The sequence below is a fragment of the Oryctolagus cuniculus genome, chromosome 17 (assembly GCF_051225735.1).
Source record: "Oryctolagus cuniculus isolate XC-2025 breed Fujian yellow rabbit chromosome 17, ASM5122573v1, whole genome shotgun sequence".
Taxonomy (NCBI): Eukaryota; Metazoa; Chordata; class Mammalia; order Lagomorpha; family Leporidae; genus Oryctolagus; species Oryctolagus cuniculus.
In genome coordinates this window covers 19,258,561-19,280,496 of record NC_142883.1, presented here as the reverse complement: position 1 = coordinate 19,280,496, position 21,936 = coordinate 19,258,561, and the positions used below count along the sequence as shown (strand labels likewise).

At 57.8% G+C, this 21,936-nt stretch overlaps 1 protein-coding gene across 6 annotated transcripts in view; it reads right to left on the bottom strand.

Annotated features, from left to right (window-relative positions):
• Window positions 1-16,901, bottom strand: part of MPP3 (MAGUK p55 scaffold protein 3) — a 28,700-nt gene extending 11,799 nt beyond the window's left edge. For 3 of the 6 annotated variants that reach the window (XM_008271558.5, XM_051825710.3, XM_089316963.1), the window contains exons 1-13: window positions 16,424-16,561; window positions 16,090-16,169; window positions 15,301-15,418; window positions 14,982-15,100; window positions 14,748-14,825; window positions 13,366-13,446; window positions 13,002-13,139; window positions 11,526-11,607; window positions 8,995-9,080; window positions 7,020-7,094; window positions 2,048-2,244; window positions 1,152-1,216; window positions 51-71 (exon numbers count right to left, since the gene is read on the bottom strand). In XM_008271558.5, the coding sequence (XP_008269780.3) occupies window positions 51-71; window positions 1,152-1,216; window positions 2,048-2,244; window positions 7,020-7,094; window positions 8,995-9,080; window positions 11,526-11,607; window positions 13,002-13,139; window positions 13,366-13,446; window positions 14,748-14,825; window positions 14,982-15,100; window positions 15,301-15,325 (967 nt within the window). In that variant the 5' untranslated portion in view covers window positions 15,326-15,418; window positions 16,090-16,169; window positions 16,424-16,561. Of the gene's footprint in view, window positions 1-50; window positions 72-1,151; window positions 1,217-2,047; window positions 2,245-7,019; window positions 7,095-8,994; window positions 9,081-11,525; window positions 11,608-13,001; window positions 13,140-13,365; window positions 13,447-14,747; window positions 14,826-14,981; window positions 15,101-15,300; window positions 15,419-16,089; window positions 16,170-16,423; window positions 16,562-16,764 lie in introns of those variants that run through there. The other 3 variants (XM_051825711.3, XM_051825713.3, XM_051825712.3) reach the window with 3 other exon arrangements.
• Window positions 16,902-21,936: the final 5,035 nt, after the last annotated feature.

Below are 21,936 nucleotides of genomic sequence, written 5' to 3'. Positions count from 1 at the left end.
CATAGAAACAGGCCCCTGCCCATGTGCACAGGGGACGAACACCGGCCTACCTTTGTCACAAGGCTGGTCATCTGCGGTGTGCACAAAAGACAGACGGAGTGGCATTAGCACAGTATCGGGAAGCCCTGCGGCTGAGAGGCAGCCGCGGCCTCGGGGCCCCAAGGAGCCTCCATCTGTCCCCTCTCTTCCTCCCCCAAAGCTGTGATCTGCGCTGCTCTAATCAGTCTTCCTGTGCACATCTCATTAGTAGCCCACAGAGAGCCAGCTCATCTCTGCGGGGGGCGGCGTCAAGGCCGTTCCTTCCAACTGGACAGCGAGCCTGGAAAGGCGCCCTTGGCAATGGCCACTGAAGCTGCTCCCTGCATGGCCCTGCAGGGAGAATCCGCCCTGCTCTCCCTTGCCAGGGGTTCTGCAAATGCCAGAGGGTGGACGGGGCAGAGCAGAGCAGCCGCCAGCTACACTCTGGTCTCTGTGCCTGTTCGGGTCTCACCTGCACCAGAGGGGCCAGGCCCTGGCAGCCCGGCCTCGGAGCTAGGGCCTTAGACAGCGGGCCTGTGAGACCCCAGCCCAGCTCCCCTCGCTGGACTTCGCCCAACTCTGCCCATCTTGGAAAAGGAGATGCCCGACTGCACCTCCATCCCAGGGTGGTCGTGGCAATGGCAGGAAGGTAAAGGGATAAAGGTGAAGTGCCACACGGGGCAGACGAAACACCGGCCTCTCAGGGATGCCCCAGTTTCAAGCAAACAAGGAATTTCTTGGTATAAGTATATCCCGAACACTGCATGGGATATACTTATGCTAAAAAACAAATCTATCTGACATGCAAATGGAACTGGGTCTCCTTTGTAAGCACCTGAAGGCACAGGATCACTCAGGCCTGCTCCCCTCCCCTCCCTCCCAACGTCAATGGCTCCATTTTCAGAGTCAGACAGAGCCACTGGGAATCTGATGAAAGCCATGGACCCCTCCCAAACACACACCCCCCACTTGGGGAGAGGCGTTACTATATGCCTCTGTGGCCCCCAAATACTGAAGTGCCTCCGCAGGCAGCAACTGCCCCCTGCCCACCCACCCCCACATCCCCTCCTCCCGCCAGCCCCGACACCAGTCCCCAGGTCCTAGCCCCGGCCCCTCCCTGCCAATCTACTCACAGGGGGGCTTCTTGAGGCTCTGGGGGCTCGGCAGGGTGCCCGCGGCCCTCCGGTAGCTCAGTCGTCTAGGGAGAGACAAAGGGTCACCCGGGCTCTGGGTCAGAGAAGCAGCTGCAGGGAACCTTCCAGGCCAAGGCCCGGGGCCACCAAGGGCAGAAACCGGCGCGGCGGGCTCCGGCGCAGGGGCCACTTCCCCCGGGGCCTTGCTAGTCTCTTGCCCTTGGAAAGGCCTGCACAGCTCGGGACAGCTGCACATGGGGACCCAGGCCCAAATTCTGTATCCAACACTTGGAGGGAAATCCCGGGAAGCAAATAAATGTTGCTGTTTAGAGTGGCGAGACCTGCTCCTCCTCGTCTGCAGTTTTGCACCCTCTAAGGCCTCTGCATCCAAAGTCTCCACCCAGGGATCTAAGCAGCCTCAGGTCGCAAACACGGGTTGAAAAGACAAGTGCACACGCAGAGACTTTCCCACCTCATCGTTATTCCCTAAATGACACAGAGTAACCGTGTGCAGGGCACTCGGATTGCATTAGGTATTACAAGTGACCCAGAGATGGTTTGAAGTGTGTCGGGGTGGGTATAGATTATAGGAAAACACCCAGCATTTCATATAACAGATGGACTTCAGCACCTGAGGGTTTTAGGATCTGCCAGGGGTCCTGGAACCAATCCCCCAAAGACACCAAGGGACAACCGCCTAAACTAATAACGAAAAGTCCACGAACGTAGTTAAGTCTCAAACAGTCATCAGCACCCATCACAGGACAGGAAGAACAAGCACAGCCTAACTGGTACTTACTGCAAGGAGCAACACTTAGCAGGCACCCCTACTGGGGTTGGTACCCAAGCCTCTGGCCACCGCAGGGCCACCCCAGGACGGCACGCCCCAGACCCACCTCTCCTGGAACTGCTTGGAGGGGATGAGGCCGGCTCGAAGGTTGGCGTCCCCAACACGCTTGGCCTGCCACCACGTGGGGTCGTCCTGGCTCACCACCTCCAGGACCTGCCTGCGCTGGAAGGGCAGGCCTGCCTCCTGGCACGGGATGGCCCGGTCCTCCTGAGGGTTGTAGTGGAAGAGGGCCCGCATGAACACCTGCGTGGGAAGGGCTCTGGTGAGGCGGCAGTGCAGCCACGTGACAACGGCCAGTCACAGGCAGGAAGAACAAGCAGCCTTGAGAAGAGGAAGCTCATCAGAAACACAGTGCACCTGCTTTCTTATTGTTCTTCCGCCTTCTTAGCTATGATAGAAAATCCAACAGGAATTGGAAAACTGGGACCAGAGTCCTGGTGCAGTGAGTGGGCTAAGCCAATGCCTGAGATGCCGGCATCCCAGATCTGAGCGCCAGTCTGAGTCCTGCCTACTGTGCTTCTGGTGCAGGTTCTTGCTAATGTGCGCCCTGGGAAGGCCGCACGTGACGGCTCAAGTACGTGGGTCCCTGCCACCCAGGTGGGAGACCTGGATGGAGTTCCAGGTCCTGGCATTGACCTGCCCCAGATCTGACCATTACAGCCACTTGAGGAGTGAACCCGCAGACGAAGATCAGTCAATCTCTCTCTCTCTCTCTCTCTCTCTCTGTTTCCCTCCCTCTTCCCTTCTTGCTCTTTCAAATAAATGAATGAATAAATCTTTAATAAAAAAGAATCGGAAAATCGAGGCACGCCTTTGACAGAGAATTCAGTCAGCGCCTGGGGACACCCACCTCCCCCATCAGAGAGCCAGGTTCAAGTCCCAGCTGCTCTGCTTCTGCTCAGTGCCCGGCCAATCCTGGGAAGCAGCAGGTGATGACGAAAACTACTCGGGTCCCACCACCCACGCAGGAGACCTGGATGGGCTTCGGCCTGGCCAGCTCCTGGCTACTGCAGGGAATGTGGGGAGAGACCCAGAGGACGGAAGACCTTGTCTTTCCAATAAAATGAAAATTAAAAAAAAAAAAAAAAAAAAGGAATGTTAACAGATAGGCCCATGACTGAATCTTTTACTTTTTTTTTTTTTTAGATTTTATTAATTTGAAAGAGTACAGAGAGAGAGGGAGAGAAAGACAAAGAGGTCTTCCATCCACTGGTTCACTCCCCAGATGGCTACAATGGCCGGGGCTGGGCCAGGCTGAAGCCAGGAGCCAGGAGCTTCATCTGCATCTCCCACGTGGGTTCAGAGGTCCAAGCACTTGGGCCATCTAGTGCTGCTTTCCCAGGTGCATTAGCAGGGAGCTGGGTCAGAGGTGGAGCAGCCAGGTCTCAAACTGATGCCCATATGAGATGCTGGCATCGCAGGCGGAGGCTTAACCCACCAAGCCACACGCTGGCCCCTGAATCTCACTTTTTTTTTTTGACAGGCAAAGTTAGACAGTGAGAGAGAGAGACAGAGAGAAAAGGTCTTCCTTCCGTTGGTTCACCCCCCAAATGGCTGCTACAGCTGGCGCACTGCACTGATCAGAAGGCAGGAGCCAGGTGCTTCTCCTGGTCTCCCATGGGATGCAGGGCCCAGGCACTTGGGCCATCCTCCACTGCACTCCCGGGTCACAGCAGAGAGCTGGCCTGGAAGAGGGGCAACTGGGACAGAATCCGGCACCCCAACTGGGACTAGAACTCGGGGTGCCAGCGCTGCAGATGAAGGATTAGCCGAGTGAGCCGCGGCGCCGGCCGAATCTCACTTTTCAACCTAAATATTTCCTCATCTACCTGGTCTGCTACCCTCCTGACAGCCTCTTAACTACACAAAGCAACAACAGATCCTGGGCACCAAAGGCAAAAGCAAGCACAACCAGTAACTCAAATGCTCCTTCGGATTTGCACATGCGCCTAATGAGGACAGCAGGCATCTGTCAAACAAGGAATCCAGATGCTGCTGGAAGACACCAATCCACAAAGCACAGGTCCTGAGTCCCCAGCTTCACTTGACACTAAAGCTGCATCCCAGCCCCTCTGCTCCGACTCACCTTTCACCCTGGAGCCCACTCTGGAGCAGACAGTGAGGACACGGCGATGTCCCTCTCGTGTCTGACTCAGAGGCATGGGTTGATTTTATTTCTACTTCCAGACCATCAGAGCCCAGTTGCTTCCGTGGCAAATGGTGGGTGGGACAGAGCTATTTGGCATCTGTGTTCAAACTGTCTGCCTGTCTGTGCCAACGGAAAAGATTCTAGACAAGAATAAGAGTGGCGTGAGGACAGATACCCCTACCCAGCCCAGCTGTCACCAGGGTCCTGGGCACTTAGGAAAGTGTCTTCCTAACTGGCCAGCCAGCTCACACATGAGATCAGGAAAAAAATAGCGAGGAGGGGTGGCCTGAAGGACAGCTGCCCATCGTGTCCTCCAGGAAAGCCAGGCTCTCCTGTGCCACATCAGAGCCTCTGCCAGCCTACCCGGTGCCTCATTCACCTGCAAAGGAAGAACCACCTTCCACCTGGTCAGAGCCGGTGGACCAGTGCCTGGGGCTTCAAAAGGGTGCAAATTAGCAACAGCCATATAAAAATTAGTTCTTCCCTTGTTGTAAAAAAGCTGTCATTGCCGGCGCTGTGGCATAGTGGGTAAGGCCACTGCCTGCAGTGTGACTTCCCATATGGGCGCCGGTTCAAGTCCTGGCTGCTCCTCTTCTGATCAGCTCTTTACCTATGGTCTGGGAAAGCAGCAGAAGATGGCCAAGTCCTGGGGGCCCTGTACCCGTGTGGGAGACCTGGAAGAAGCTCTTGGCTTTTAATCAAATTGGCCATTTGGGCAGTGAACCAGTGAATAGAAGACATCTCTTTCCCCCCCACCCCACCCTGCCTCTGCCTCTGCCTCTCTGTAACTCTGCCTTTCCAATAAATCTTTAAAAAAAAAAAATAAAAGCTGTCATTGAAGACATCGCCCTTTATTAATCTTCATCCATGCAAGGATTTATTGGCATCTCCTCTGTGCCAGATGCTGCCGGTCCCTTCTTTCCTGCACTGAGTATTGGGGATGGGGGTGGAGGGGACTTGGCCTGCTCCTTCCATCCACCAATGGAAAGCAAGAAATTCACTGGGGGCCGGTGCTGTGGTGCAGCAGGTTAAAGCCCCTGCCTGCAGTGTCGGCATCCCATATGGATGCTGGTTCAAGTCCCAGCTGCTCCATTTCCTATCCAGCTCCCTGCTAATGGCCCAGGAAAGCAGTAGAAGATGGCCCAAGTGCTTGGGCCCCTGCACCCACGTGGGAGACCTGAAAGAAGCTCCTGGTGCCTGGATTCGGATTGGCTCAGCTCTAGCAGTTGTGGCTATTTGGGGAGTGAATCAGCAGATGGAAGACCTTTCTCTCAGTCTCTACCTCTCTCTTTAACTCTTTCAAATAAAGTAAATCTTAAAAAAAAAAAAATTCACGGATCCAATGTTGTGGCACAGCGGATTAAGTGGCCACGCAATATGCCAGCATCCCATGTGAGCACTGGTTCAAGTCCCAGCAGCTCCACTTCTGATCAAGCTCCCTGCTAATGTGCCTTGGAAGGCTGTGGAGATGGCTGAAGTGCTGAGGCCCCTGCATCCGTGTGGGCGACCCAGTGGAATTCCAGGCTCCTGGCTATGTGTGCTGCCCCTGCCCCCAGGGCTGGACCATGTCCACGCACCCCAGACTGACTTCCAAGAGCCAGCACTAAATGGCTTTGCCTAAGCACCTGCTCTCTGCCACCCTAACCCAGCAGGGAGGCCTTGCCAGCAATGAGCCCAGGGTAGCCCGGCAGGGGCTGGTGCACAGAACTCAGCATCTTGGGCTCGGGGGTGGGATTTTGGAGGCACGTGTTCTACGGGGTTCCCGAGTTCTTTAGCAAGCCAAGCCCAGGTGCCCAAAGTGCCAACCGCTTCACGGCACAGCCTTGGTCACATGGCTGCCTGCCCTTTCCCTCTCCTATACCGGACCTTTGGGGTCACCTCCCAAAGAAACCATTTTCATCCAAATCCTTATCTTCAGTTGGCTTCTAAGAGACCCGAAACTAAGCCGAGGTTGTGCCAAACCCCCAGCAAAACCGGCAAGTCCAGCTGGAGGACAGACTGGACCCTCCCCTGGGCCCCACATCGCCTCTTCTCACTGTACCCTAATCCATGCCCTTCATGACACCCTGGAGCCCCCGCACCTGCAGACACCGCCACCCGCCCCACCCGCCCCCAGGCCCCACTGCCAGCTCTGTGACTGCATGCCCGTGCCCGTCTGTAGCTCTGAAGAATCCTCCCCAAACCACAGCCAGGAAACACCACTCCCCACGCCCTGCCCCTGCACGAGGAACTCTGCAGACCACCACGGCCACCCCACCCAGGGCAGCTGGCAGGGCGCCGGGCACAGAGTGGGTGCCCACAAGAGGGAGGCCAGCAAATAACTCAGTCACCGGCAGTTTCTCCCCTGCTCCAGGGTCCAGCACGCCTGATGCCTTCTCTCCTCCTCTCCGTGGCCCTGAGTTCCTATTCCAGCTAGAACACCCGTGTCTTTTATTAGCAAGCTACATCAACTGCTGTTCAGAAAGAGGCAGGGTACAAACAAATGAATCATTTTGCCCCTCCACTGAAGCTACTGGCCACAGATGCTGTGCTCCCAAATGGTTGGCCCAGGGGTTGTGCTGTGGCACAGGGGGCTAAGCCACCACCTACGACACCACCATCCCAAACAAGTGCAGGTTTGAGCCCCTGCTGCTGCTCCATTTCCAATCCAGCTCTCTGCCATGGCCTGGGACAGCAGCAGCAGATGGCCCAAGCACTTGGGTCCCTGCATCCACATGGGAGATTGGATGGAGCTCCTGGCTCCTGGCTTCAGCCTGGCCCAGACCTGGCCATTGTGGCCATTTGGGGAGTGAACCAGAAGATGGGGACCCAGTGCCCCGGCCCGCCAGCAAGTGCCCCTCCGGAGCCGAGGGCGCCCACCTGGCCGTACCTTGCTCTCCTTGAAGCGATCCTCCTCCTGCGTGGCTGGGATGATTTTGAGGGTGATGGATCCCTGGGACTGGGCCTGCGAAAAGAGAGAACAGAGACCGTTTACCTTCTCGGTCTGACTCTCCACGTGTTCAAGGCTTACTACTGAGGTCTAAAAACTAACATTCAGGGGCCCGAGTGTGATACAGTGGGTTATGCCACTGCCTGTAACTCCAGCATCCTACATCTGAGCACAGGTTCAAATCCCAGCTGTTCCACTTCCAATCCAGCTTCCTGCTAATGGGCCAGCAGATGACGGCCCATATACTTAGGTCCCTGCCACCCACCTGAGACACCAGATGGAGTTCCTGGCTCCTGGCTTTGGCCTGACCCACCTCAGGCCACTGCAGTCATTTGGGGAGTGAACCAGTGGATGTCTCTCCTTCCTTCACTCTATCCCTCCCTTTGTCTTCCTCTCTCTCACTCTGCCTGTCACATAGATAAATAAACCTTGAAAAATTTTAACAGAAAATGGAATTAGGGGCTGTCACTGTGGCACAGTGGGTTAAAGCCATGGTCTGCAGCACTGGCATTCCATATGGGCGCTGGTTCAAGTCCCGGATGCTCCATGTCTGATCCAGCTCTCTGCTAATGCCCCGGAAAAGCAGCAGAAGATGGCTCAAGTGCTTGGGCCCCTGCACCCTTGCAGGAGACCCAGAAGAAGCTCCTGGCTCCTGGCTTCATCTTGGCCCTGCCCTGGCCATTGCAGCCATTTGGGGAGTGAACCAGCAGATGGAAGATCTCCCTCTGTAACTCTACCTTTCAAATAAAGACAATAAATCTTTTTAAAAAATTTAGAAAGAAACATGGAATTAAAAGTTTAACAAACAAACAGAAAGTGATGTTCCAAATGCAGCCTCACTCCTAGAGCCCACCCTTGCAGAGGGCGCCCCGAATAAACCAGCAATGCAAACCCCAGAGAGCAAGCGTGTGCAGACCCTGGGACAGAGCGACAGCAGAGTTTAAACACACCCCCAGGACACGGCATGCGCGGGGCCTCCTGACCTCGGGCCCTAAAATCTCCTCCTGTGGCTTTTCTCCAGGGTCCCCTTCATGGTCCTCTTTCTCGCTGGATTTGGGGCCGCCCCCCAGCTAGCACTTTCCTCTGCGCATCCATCTTCCTGTGGCTCTTCCACCCCAGGCCACTCACATCTTTTGAGAAGGCCCCCTTCCCTCCACATGACAGGGACCCTGCCCCAGGGCCAGGGACCTCGTGAAGGCGGCCGTCAGACCAGGGGGTTCAGCCCCTCGGGGGCCTCCATCCCCGCATGGCTGCCCAGAAGGCCGGATCGCTGCTCAGGAGCGTAGGAGGTAGGGCCAGAGCCGGGGAAGGAGATGAAGGGCCGAGCTGTGGCTGGGGGCTCTGCCACGGGGCCTGCAGGGTGGCCTCCTCCTTCTGGACTTTTCTGTCTCTGCCCCCGGACCACCAGAACTTAGCAGAAGCACCAGGCTGCTGGGGACAAAGCTGTGATGGGGGCTCTTCCCCACTGTGGCTTTGACTGGCAGCCCTCGTGCTGCACCCCCAGCCCAGGCCCCCGCGCGCGGGAAGCGCCTCGTCTTTTCGAGGTGCCTGCACCCTCTTGAAAGCCACGAGTCCTTTCCCTACCTCACAGGGGAAAGAAACAAGCTCAGATGATTTGATGACTTGTCCGAGGCTGCGCAGTGAGAAAGGGGCAGAGCCAGGATTCAAACCCAGGCCCCAGCAGGGTCAGAAAGGGAGCCAGGGGCAGGGGCATGGGTGGCTGTGCTGAGAGAGGTGGTGGCCAGGAAGCTCTGTCCTGCTGCCCTCTCCCACCACCTTGAGTACTCTGTAAGGCTACTGGGCCTGCCGCCTCCGCATGGACACAGCCAGGCCAGGCCGGAAGCTGCCTGGCTCTGGGAGACCTGCTCGGGGGCTCTGGAGACGCCCACCCCATCCCCAGGAGCGCAGCACCCACCAGGATCTGGCTGATCTCGTCCGGCCTCTTGTGCAGGACGGCAATCCCGTTCACTTCCCGGAGCTCGTCTCCAACGTGCACCAAGCCTGGCAGACACAGGAAGCAGAAGCAGGCCTCAGCGCAGGTGCTCACAGCTTAGGGCACCACCAGCGTCTGTCTGAGGCTCCCACGGCCAGGCAGACACAGGGTTAAAAGATGGGTGGGGACTGGCACTGTGGAGCAGCGGGTTAAGCCATAGCCTGCAGCACTAGCATCCCATATGGGCACTGATTTGAATCCTAGCTGCTCCACTTCTGATCCAGCTCCCTGCTAATGCAACTGGGAAAGCAGTGGAGGATGGCCCATGTCCTTCGGCCCCTGCACCCATGCGGGAGACCCAGAAGAAGCTCCTGGCTCCTGGCTTCAGAGTGGCCTAGCCTTGGCCATTGTGGCCATCTGGGGAGTGAACCAGCAGGTGGAAGATCTCTCGGTCTCTGTCTCTCCCTCTAACTTTGCCTTTCAAATAAATAAATAAATCTGAAAAAAAAAAAAAAAACACAAAAACACAAAAACAGGTGGGTGTGAGGGGACGGCCTGAGCCCTGTGTGCTGGGTACCTCGCCCAACAGCGGAGTCTCACCCCCACCAGCAGGGACAGCCCTAGTTGACAAGCTGGAAGCTGAGACCCAGGCAGACAAAGCAGCTTGCCCAAGGTCACCAAGCTACAAAATGATGGAGCCCATATTCAAACCCATTCCTTTGAGATAGGAAGTCTATGTCTTTGCCCTGTAAACTCTGCTTTGTTTTTTTAAAGATTTATTTATTTATTTGAAAGTCAGAGTTACACAGAGCAAGAAGGAGAGACAGAAAGAGAGAGAGAAGTCCTCCATCCCCTGGTTCACTCCCCAATTGGCCTCAACGGCCAGAGCCCCACCAGTCTGAAGCCAGGAGCCAGGAGCTTCTTCCAGATCTCTTATGTGGGTGCAGGAGCCCAAGGACTTGGGCCATCCTCCACTGCTTTCCCAGGCCATAGCAGAGGGCTGGATTGGAAGTGGAGCAGCCGGGACTCAAACTGGTGCCTATATGGGATGCCGGTGTTGCAGGCAGTGGCTTTACCAGCTATGCCACAGCGCTGGCCCCACCTCTGCTCCTTTAACAACACAATTAACTCCTCACCTTGCTGGGTTTACAGGCACACTCAGGCCAGCCCTCTCAAATCTCCACTGAGAAATCTAAAGGTACCAGCAAGGGGTCAGTGCTGTGGCGCAGCAGGTAAGGCCACCACCTGCTATGCGCATCCCATGTGGGCACTGGTTCAAGTCCCAGCTGCTCCACTTCCAATCCAGCTCCCTGCTAACGTGCCTGGGAAAGCAATGGAGGAGGGCCCAAGTGCTTGGGCTCCTGATCCCACGTGGGAAACCTGGATGACGCTCCAGGCTCCTGGCTTTGGCCTGGCCCAGTCCTGGCCATTTTGGTCATTTGAGGAATGAACCAGTGGATGAAAAAAAGGAGAAAGGAAAGGGGGCTGGTGTTGTGGCAGGTTAAGATTCCGCCTGTGACACTGGCATCCCATATAGGTGCCAGTTCAAGTCCCAGCTGGTCCACTTCTAACCCAGCTCCCTGCTAACGCACCTGGGAAAGCAGCAGAAGACGGCCCAAGTGCTTGGGGCCCTGGCACCCACGTGGGAGACCCAGATGGCGTTTCAGGCTCCTGGCTTTGCCCTGGCCCAGCCCTAGCCATTGTGGCCATTTGGAGAGAAAACCAGTGGATGGAAGATTGCTCTGTGTGTATGTCTCTGACTCTCTGTAACTCTGGCTTTCAAATAAAATAAATCTTTAAAAAAAAAAAAAAAAAGGCACCAGTAAGGACACCACCAGGAGCTACAGAGGCCTGACAGCCCCAGCATTAACCCTGGCGGCTCCGCAGCCCCAGTCCCGCCTGCTACTCCTGGGGCCCTGGGCGACAGCAGCTGCTGAGCACGGCCTGGGAAGGGTCACAGTCCAACTCCCAGGCCCCCCCGGCCTGCAGGGTCACAGCCTGCACTTGACCCAGGTGCCCGCCCAGGGGGCCCCTGCGCTCCTTAACATTCGGGAAGCACTGCTTGAGGACCCCCACGCCCAGGGCCCCCGACTGGGAGGGGATCAGCCTCCTGCATGGGCAGCTCTGCCTCCCGGCCTCGCAGCCCTTCCACTCCAGTGCCCCACAGCCTGTTTTCCACGCAGATGAATCTGGGACACACACAGCCTCCCTTTGGTATGAGGAGCATGAGAAAGCAAGTCGGGGTGGGGGGGACCATCCTCCCCTAGTTAGGAACCCCCTTACCAAACCCACACTCTATGCTTAATTTTCATTGTCCTCGAGCTAAGCCAATGTGCCCCAAAGCACTCCATGCCCCTGGGCTTTCCGTAACAATCCCCACTGAGCTCGGGCAGGAGACCAGAACTCCAGTCCCAGTCCCAGAAAGCAAAGCGCATCCCAGTGAGGTGCGAGGCTGGGCCACCACGGCGACGGCCCTGCCCCAGCCAGGCCGACAGCACCTGGCCCGCACTCACCGCTCCGGTCGGCTGCGCCCCCTCGCATGATCCTGGCCACCACAACAGCCCCCGAGTGCTCGTCCCGCCGGATGGTGGCACCCTGCATTAGACGCGGAACGGGCAGGCTCCTGAGAGGCAGCCCCAGAGTCACCCTGACTCTGCCACTGCCCCTCCCCCTTCCGCCTGCCACCCCAGAGGGCGGACCGGTGGGGACCCTCTAAAAAGCAACACCTCGGCTTAGCACAGTCCCACGGCACAGCCTAAAAAAGCACAACTGCCCTGCGACATTGAAGACCCTCAAGGTCACTGGGAGGGAAGGTGGGCGCTTTCTGAGAAGCCACAGCCAGCTCGCCCCGACAGACCCCGGCACCCTCACCACTTGCCAAGACATTCAATATCGAGGACAGGAGCCAGCTGACTCTCAACCCACCACTAACCAGTCACGGGGTCCCTGGGACCAGCCAGAGCCCCAGGAGCCCCGCAGAGACAACGTCTAGGAGGAGGAAGGCCCTGATGAGCCCTCCATGTCCGCCCCAGGCAGCAGGGAGGCCAAGAACTAAGCCAGGGCTTCGAACCCAGCTCCACCACTGACCAGCGCCACGCGGCCCGAGCAAGGAAGCCCCTTGTCCGCTCTGAGCCTGTTCCCTCTGCGTTAGGGGCAGCACTGGACTCACAAGGTCGCGACACGATAACATCAGGTTAACTTGAGCGCTCAACAAATGAGCCGTTTATGTCTGCTAGAACGGCCAACGTGTTTGCGCAGTTGTCCACTCCACTCGTGTCACCTCTCTGAAGCTCATCAGACAAAGGCTGCAGGCAGGACAGGCCACCTGCTGAGAGCCCCAGCTTGTCCCCAGAATCTCTGGGCATCACTCACTCGTCTCTGAGCGCCAGCCCTCGCCCGCTTGCAGAACCCACGGCTGACTGCCCCCTTTGGCAGGTGGAACAGGGGCAGAGGAACCCGGCCTGTTTGCAAAGTCATCAGAGGTCGCTTAGTGAGAGCCGCGTGTAGAGAATGCCAGCTGTGGGACTGTCCAGGGCCAGGACGCCACCTCTCTCTCCATCTAATAAACAAGGCCGCCCCTGTGCGCAGGCAGTCCATGCTGACCCGGGGCTGCGGCGGACATCAGAGCGGGGGTCAGCAAACTTTCTCTGGGTGGGGCTCTGCAGCCACGTTCCCCATCAGCACCGCTCTCCTCTGCTCTGAGAGCGTGAAGGCTGCTACAGACGACGCACAAGTGAGCAGGTGAGGCCGAGCATCAATCACACGTGATATCAACCCGCCATGGGCTGGATTCGGGACTCGGCCGAGGCAGCCGTGATTATCAGATGCTACCTCGTACAGCTGTGCAGGTTACTGACTGCACAAAGCGGCTTGGCCACAGTTGAGGGGTCCGTATCTAGCCAGGGAAAGGGAAAGGCCCGAGGGGCCAGCACATGCTCTGAGGCCTTTAGGAGGCCGCCGTCCTGGTCCTCGGGGCGGGGACCACGTACCAGGGGCTCTTTGTTCTTCACCAGGCGCACGATCTTCACGGACTCCTCCTCAAACTCCTCGTCCATGCTCTCGGGCAGAGGCGGCAGGACGGGGTCGAAGTTCTTCTGGGCCACGGTGTCATGGACCATGAGCACGGCCTGCCAGGACAGCACAAGGAAGCAGGGCTGGCCCCACAGCTCAGGGGGCCGGGCAGGGGCCTGGGGGGCCCAGGCCTCTCACTAAGACACGGCCACCCCGGACGCCAGTGCCGAGGAGCCCCCGCTCAGCAGCTGCCTTCCTCAGCCTCAGTGCACTGGCACTCCCGCCCGCCCCCAGCCGGGGAGACACGAGCTACGTGGGGTGGGCGGGCAGGCGGGTGACTACCCTGAGGTGGGGGGTGGACAGCAGCTGCAGCAGCTCCCTCTCATCGCTGTGCACAGAGGCGGCCTGCAGCTCCTCCATCACCTGCAGGGAAAGGAGACAACGCCCGGGCAGCTGGGAGGAACTCACTAAGCCCCCCCGGGTACCACCCACGCTGTGTGCACCTGCTGACCACCTGGCTTTAGTGCGTCCTACAGAGGGCTTCGAAAAGTTCGTGGAAATGGGTCTTAGGAAAACATGCATGGGTTTCAACTCTTTTTGACCAAAGAACTTCTCTTTGCTAACCACTCTCCACAAACTTTGTGAAATACCCGCATCTCGCTTTGCCATTTCACAGGTACAAATCCTGAGGCCGGGGAGACGAAATGTCCTGCCCAAGGTCACGGAGCGGGCGAGTGGCACAGCCAGGATCCGAACCTGGGCTTTTCTGGCCAGACTTCCGCACCCTTACCACCGCGCTGCGCCACAGAGGAGGAAGCCGGGTCTCAGATAGGTTCGGGCGCCTCGTGGGAGGTCACAGAAGCCACAGCGAGGGCAGTGCCGAGCCTGGGAGCCTGGCTCTCAGGCACGCAGCACTGGAGAGGGACGCGGGGGTCTGCAGCACAGGCTGCTCTCCTCCCTCCCTCCCTGGGGTCAGTGCATCTGCTCAGGAGTTGATCTCAGTGAGCAGCCAGGACGGCTCCTCCGCACCATGCAGCAGGCAAGCACACCTTTGAAAAACTGAGCCGAGCAGGCACTTGGCCCAGCAGTAGAGATGCCCTTGCCCATACAGGAGGGCCTGGGCTCGAGTCCCAGCTGGGCTCCCGACTCCGGGAGGCAGTAGTGAAGGCTCCAATAATTGGGCTTCTGCTGCCCACGCGGGAGACCTGGACTGAGCTCTCGGCTCCTGGCTTCAGGCCGGCCCAGTCCTAGCTAGGGTGGGCATTTGGGGGGTGAATCAGCAGATGGGAGCTTGCTCTCTCCTTGTTTGTCTCTCAAACAAACAGAAATTTTAAAACACAGGCAGAATGGAAAGCCGGAGCCAGTAACGGGGACGCACTGTGAGTCCCCGCCCTTGAGGGCTGCAGGTGGGCACCCAGAAGGCAACGGGCGCGGGCGGCCGATCCTGGTCGCCAGCTCGCAGAACAGATGGGCGAGTGCTGACCCAATCCCGCACCCTCGCTCACAGCCCAGGAGGCAGACTTTGGCAAGAACACACAGGAGGTGGGTGTTACCCTGGCCCGGTCCATGGCTCCGGAGTTCATCTGTGCCTGCCAGAGGCCCAGGGGGGAGGAGGAGAAGGAGCTACTCTTCACCCATTCCCAGCACCCACAGGTTTAGCAAGGGCGACAGGGTGAGACGAGCCCCTGCGGGGTGGGGAGTGGGGCTGCCTCCCCAGGGCTTACGTCCTCAGCCAGGGCCACAGCGCTGTGCAGGACTGGCGTTGGGCTCTGCCTCTCATAGTAGCGAAGCTTCTCATGGATCTGCAAAGACAGGCGAAGCCTAGTTTAAGCCGGATACCACCCGCCCCACTGGCTGGCCGCGGGGACCCCGGGGGCAGCCCAAGAGGAAGCCTCTGCCGGGGCTGCGCAGACCTGCAGAGCCCGCCTGTCAGGGAGGCGGGAGGATGTGGAGCCCACCTTCATCAAGTACCCCAGGCTCTTCTCGCTGAACACATCCCGCAGGAAGCCCATCTCCTCCTGCTGGTTGGAGTCGGGTCTGAGCTGAGACGTCAGCAGTGCCAGGGTTTCGTGCAAACCTGGAGAGGGGAGGAGCAACAGGGGAAAACCAACTCAAGGACCCCTTCCGGGCCCTGCGGACCTCCTCCCCCAACGGCCCCTCAGGCATGGCGGCAGCAGGTGCCAGGGCATCCTGCAGCAGCCTGGACTGTTTCTAGCCCTGGAGTGCTGGGCAGGCGCAGGTCTTCCAGGCTGTGCCGGGGGCGAGGGGGGCACTCACCGGAGTCCTCCGATAGCACTGGCATGCCTGGGCCGGTCAGCTCCGCAGCTCTCCCAGCACGGAGGATGGGGTGGGGGAGGGGCTGGCGGCAACAGAGACGACACACCTGCCAGTCTGTCTGTGACCAATTCGGGGATACAGAGAATGGGAACAAGCTCACTTTTTCTCAGAAAGGAAGGAAAGAAAACATCTTTGCTGAGTGCCCCCCCCCCCCAAAGGCCAAGCATTGAGCTGCCTGATTGCACAGAAGGTTTTCATCAGCAGGAGGCCTGAGGAATGGATACTAACCATTCCCTCTTAAGAGTCAGAGGCTTGGAGGGGCTCCCTAAGTAACTCTGGAGTTAGTTAGGGAATCCATACTCCCCAGGAGTCTCCCAGGCTGGCGGTGGAGGCAGCCAGGGGCCCAGCCTGGCGGCAGGTGTACCCCTTGCCACTGTTACCCTGGGAGAGGCTGTGCCAGGCCCCGGACTGACACCTTCACCAACCACCTGGCTGGGCCTACAACCCCCCTCCCCCCAGCCCCAACCCAAAGGAGGCCTCCAGAAAAGAGCCTAGGGAGGAGGCGCGGGCCGTGAGAGTTGGGTTTCTACTATGCCACAGGAGGGACCCCAGGGCGCTCTGCAGCACGTGGACCCCAAAGTCCTCCTTCCACAGGGCGCAAGGAGAGTCATGATTCATTCATTCCGCAAACATGGAGCCAGCCCACTGCGCTGAGCAGCGGGGACGCGAAGATGCGTTAAGAATGGTGCCCGGCCCTCCCGCCTCAGAGCCCAGCTCCGCGGGACTCACCCTCCGGCTGCGTGCGGCTGCGAGCCCCCCGCTCCCCCGCGGCGGCCGAGCGCAGACTCCAGCTCGCTCTCAGAAGGGACCTGTGGGACCCAGGAGCGCGGCTGGGGGAGGGAGGCGACAGCCGGCGGCCCGGAGAGCGGTCTCGGAGGGTGCGGAGCAGGGACGCACCGGGCAGGGATGCGCGGGGGAAGGCGGTGGGGGACGGAGGGGCGGGGGCTCCGTGGGCCGCGAGGCTGCGGGGCCCGCGAGGGGCGGTCTCGGCGCGCGCCCCGCGCCCGCCCGGCCTCTCCCGCCAGCTCCCGCTGCCTTGTCTCTTCCCTGCGCCGCCTCCTACCTCGTCGCGCGGGGATCCAGGCTCCGTGACCGGGAGCGGCGCGGGCACCCCGAGCCTCAGCCGCCGCTGGCTCCGCCTTCCTGGGCCCCTCCCTGGCGCGGCCGCGCGGGGCGGGGGAGGCGGCGGCGGCGCAGGAGGAGGGGGAGGAGCGCAGGCGGCCCCGTGCCGGGCCCGGCGGCCCTGGGCCCGCAGGCGCTGCGCTAGCACCGCAGTCCCCTCCCTGTTCCCGCCTACCGAGCCTGGGCGCGGGGCCGGCCTCCCGCCCGCCCGCACCTCCCCAGCCCCGCGGGCCAAGGCCCGGACACCTGCTCCACGCACCGCTCGCTTTTGCCAGCACTTACTGAGCGCCCTCCAAGCGCCGGGCGCTGTGCCGGGGTCTGGAGTTCCAAGGCAAGCGAGGCAGAGATCCTGGCGTGGAGGGGCGGTCGGCCGCGAGGGCACCTCCCTGCAACAATGCAACGGGCTGGGAAGATTTATCGGTGCACCTGCCCCGGGGCGCGGATAGGCAGCGCGGAGAAGGCGGGCTCAGCTCTGCCCGCGTGTAGGGGGTGGGGCCGCGAGGAAAAGGCGACGAGTGTCCAAGGGCTTCTCCAGAGGGCCAGCTGTGAAATGACCGTGACCGTCCCCGACTTCTGTTGTGCTGTGTCTGTGCCCAGGCGCTCCTCAGAGCACACCCCGGAAGCCCCTGATACGGAGACCATCAGTATTTCAGCTCAGCAGGGGTGGAGGGAGAAAGGGGGCTGGGGGGAGGGGGTTTGGGGGCGAGGGCAGGTAGGTACGCCCAGGCGAAGTCTGGGAGGAAACAAGCCGCGCCGGCCGGCCGGGAGAGGCGTCACACTCAGTCCTCAAAACTAGCTGCACCTGTGCTCCTCCGAGGCCCCCTGCCTGGGGCTGGACGGGGCTGAGACAGAGCACACTGGGTGGAGAAAGACAACGGCTGCGGTGCTGTTTGGGAAAGTCACCAGAGCCTTCTGATAAAGATAGCTTTTAACAAGGGTACCAAGAAATGGTGTTGGAACAGAAACAATAGGAAAAGTTAGCAGAAATGTCAGAAAAATCACTAAGTGCCTACAATAATGTCCCTGCTTCTCACTGAGATGTGAAGAGAGCTAAGTGCTCCCGGGTCTGACTCACCCTCTTAGTGGGGTCGGGGATGGGCCCACCCCCCCCCAGTCGCTCCTGGTTCCCTTCGCTGCCTGCCCCCCACCCCCCAAAGCAGACACCTGCAGCCTGAGGCAGGCAGTCTCCGTCTCCTCTTCAAGGACTCCCAGCTTTGGGGCTTTGACAGAGTGTGCTTCCTAAGCGTTCTTCTCTGGGGTCCGCTTGGACCCCAGAATCATTTATTCCTCCAGTAGTGAGCTCACTTCCTGTGCCCTCAGCAGCTGGTCTGAATGGTGCACCCTGACCCAGCACTGGCCCTGGGCCGCTGGCTACCTTGGCCCCCTCTCCGCCTTGGGATCCAGCTCTCATTCACCATGTCTCCTCCCTCTTGGCTGGTCTTTCCTTCCAACCTGCTCGCCCAAATGTCTCCTAGACACAGGGCTTGTGCCCAGAACATTCTAGCTCATATTGTTAAACCCTCAACCAAATACTTGCAAACCAACCTCTTTCCAACTGTGTAACCATGTTGGTTTCTTCACACCCTTCACGCCACTGGATGGATGTCAATGAACATTTTTGTCTTAATATGTGCACGTTCTAAGAATTCTTTGAGAGTGAGAGTGTGTGTGTGGTTTGTTTGAGGTAGAGTTACAGATAAAGAGGAAGAGACAGAGAGAGAGGTCTTCCATTGACTGGTTCACTCCCCAAATGGCCACAAGGGCTGGAGCTGAGCTGATTTGAAGCCAGGAGCTACTTCTGGGTCTCCCATGTGGGTGCAGGGGCCCAAGCACCTGAGCCATCTTCCGCTGCTTTCCCAGACTGTAAGCAGGGAGCTGGATTGGAAGTGGAGCAGCTGGGACTCGAAACGGCATCTATATGGGATGCCGGCGCTGCAGGCAGAGGCTTAACCTACAATATACCACAGCGCTGGCCCCAAGTATGTGTCTTTATGTAAGTGTATCAGCTGTATGAACTTGCTTCACAGAAAACTCTTTTAATTAACCATTTTTTTATCTTTTCTTGTTGTAGATTCATTTGAATTCTTCTAAATGAAGGAATTAACTCCATCATATTGTATATGATAGCACGCTATAAATTATATTTTTCTATAAATGTTAACATTTTCCAGTTTATATTCTGATTGATTTATTTATTTGAAAGGCAGAGTTACAAAGAGGCAGAGAGAGAGAGAGATGTCTTCCATTCCACTGGTTTATTCCCCAAATGGTTGCAACAGCGGAACTGGGCTGATCTAAAGCCAGGAGCCAGAAATTTCTTCCAGGTCTTCCACAGGGGTGCAGGCCCAAGGACTAGGGCCATCTTCTACTGCTTTCCCAGGCCATAGCAGAGAACTGGATTGGAAGTGGAGCAGCCGGGACTAGAACCGGTGCCCAGATGGGATGCCAGCCCTGCAGGCAGAGGCTTAACCCGCTACACCAGAGCACCAGCCCCCTAGCAGGCATATTTAAAAAAAATTTTTTTTTTAATTTTTTTGAGGGGCTGGCGCTATGGTGTAGCAGGTAAAGCCACCGCCAGCAGTGCTGGCATCCCATATGAGCACTGGTTCAAGTCCCCGCTGTTCCACTTCCAATCCAGCTCTCTGCTGTGGCCTGGGAAAGCAGTGGAAGATGGCCCAAGTCCTTGAGCCCCTGCACCCACATGGGAGACCCGGAAGAAGCTCCAGGTTCCTGGCTTTGGATCGGCAAAGTTCTGGCTATTGCAGCCAACTGGGAGGTGAACCATCAGATGGAAGACATCTGTGTGTGTGTGTGTGTGTGTGCCTCTCCTTCTCTCTCTGTGTAACTCTGACTTTCAAATAAATAAATAGATCTTTAAAAAAACTTTGAGAGGCAGGCCCCCTAAAATTTTTTAATTGTATTAACGTACCATAATTGCTTGTTTTCATGGGTACAGTGAAATTCCACCACATGTCTACAGCACAGACAGGATCAGGCCGCGAGCATTTGCAGTTCCATGTCATTCTCTGCTTCGAGCCCCAGAGCTCCTCTCCCAGTTCCTCATGAAGCGGATGGCACGCGACTGTGAGCCAGAGCCACTGTGCTGTGCTGGGGAAAGGCCTGTTACTTCTGCGTGCGTGTTCAGGTGTGTGTTCACATATGTGTGTTCATGTGTGTTCATGTATGTTCACATATGTGTGTTTGTGTGTGTTCATGTGTATGTGAGAGCATTTATTTGAAAGGTAGAGACAGAGAAAGATGGACAGCGATCTCCCCCGCCCTCCCCCCGGCGCATTGGTTCTCTCCCCAGATGCCTGCAACAGCCGTGGGTCAGGAACTCTCCATCCAAGTCTCCCATATGACTCAACAACTTGAGCCAACACCTGCTGCCTTCCCAGGGTGCACATCAGTGGGAAGCTGGAATTCGGAGCGGAGCCAGGACTCGAACCTAGGCCCTCAGATATGGGGTACAGGCATCTCAACCAGTGTCTTACAGCCACTAAGCCCAATGCCCACCTCTCCATAAACTTTGTAAGTATGCTCATATATATCATTACATATTTTTACAAGTAATTTGTTTATTTATCTGAAAGACAGAAGGGGGAGGAGATTTTCCTTTCATTGATTCACTCCCCAAATGGCCACAGTGGCTGGGACTGGGCCAGGCCAAAGCCAGGAGCCTGGAATTCCCTCCAGGTCTCCATGTGGGTTCAGGGGCCTAAGAACTCTGGCCATCTTCTGCTGCCTTCCCAGGCACATTAGCAGGGCACATTAGCTGAACTGGAAGTGGAGAAGCTGGGACTCGAACCAGTGCGTATATGTGATGCTGGGGTCGCAGGCCTGGCTTAACTCACTGCACCACAAGGCCAGCCCCAATACAATACTGTTTAATTTGGGCTGTTTTAAATTTCAGATAAATGGAAACACACAATACACCTGGCTTCGTCATGCAACATGATTTTTATGTTCACAATTTGTCTCTGATGTGTGTGACTGATATTTGACTTCTAATTCAAGTTCAAAGATTGAGGTTTTCCAGGACACTGAAATGAGATGGAGCTGTGTTGAATGTCCGTGGAAGCCTGGTTCACCTGCAGCTCACCCGTCCCCGGGGGCTGGGGGGCCTTTGTGGCGCCCGCGCTCCTCCAGCTGGTACAGCTCCTGGCTCCGCGGCTCCCCGGCTCCCCCAGGTGCTCACGTCCCAGTCACTGACAGAGTGCAGGCTCCACCCAGTGCTGTCTGCTCCGCCCAGTGGCCCTGGGGAGTAGTGACCGAGGGTTGGGTGGGGAGGGGGAGCCCCATGATAAAATCATGGCAGCTTTGCAAGGGGGGGAGCCCTGCCTGTCAGCCACTGCTTTCCCGCTCATTATGAGACCCTCCCCCTGTACCTGTTCATCCGCCATCGCCCTCAGCAGACACCACACCGAGGGTCTCGGCCTGTGACCCTCCAAAACCATGAGCCTTTCTCTCCCCCACCCCCACCATCTCTAGAACTCTGCCTTGCAAACAAATAAACAAATCCTTCACAAATAAATAAACAAGAGGGCTGGTGCTGAGGCACCTGCAACACCGGCATCAGGTATGAGCGTTGGTCTGAGTCCCGGCTGCTCCGCTTCGGGTCCAGCTCCCTGCAACCGCGCCTGGGAAAGCAGCGGGAGACAGCCCAAGTGCTAGGGCCCCTGCGCCCACCTGGGAGACCCAGAAGAAGCTCCTGGCTCCTGGCTTTGGCCTGGCCCATTTGGAGAGTGAACCAGCAGATCAAAGATCTCTCTCTCTCTCTTTCACTGTCTCTCTCTCTCTAACTCTGTCTTTCAAATAAGTAAATAAATATTTAAAAATAAATACATAAACCTTCTTCCCACCTCAGTAGCTCCCCCTTGGGGGGTTTTAGCCACAGGGATGAAAAGCTGACCCACACCCTAGTGTGACCGCAAGTCCACCAGGTCCCCCACCCCCGCCTTGGAGGAGCAGGACCCTCACGGGCAGGAAGTGCCCTGAGGCTGAAAGCACATGGGACACGGAGCCACTGAGCTCGTCTTCCTGGGTTTCTGTCTGCTCCATTCTCGGCCTGGTCATCTCTCGCGCCCCTACCAGCTTTTCATTGCCTTTTTAAAGTTCTTGAACTTACGTATTTCTGCTTGAATAACAGACATCTCTTTCCATCTCCTATTTCACTCTGCAAACGCCCATGACAGCCAGTGCTAGGCCAGGTCAAAGCCAGGAGCCCAGAAGCCAGTCATGGTCTCTAGAGTGTCGGGGACCCAAGTGCTCGAACCATCTCCTGCTGCCTCCAGGGGGCGCCGTAGCGGGACGCTGGGAGAGGCAGCCAGCTGGGGCTTGAATGCAGGTGCTCCAACACGGGACTCCGGAGTCACAGCGATGTCTTAACCACAGAGCCAAACTCCTCTCCGGATTTGTTTAAAAATAAACTCAACATTTTGGAATAATTTTAGA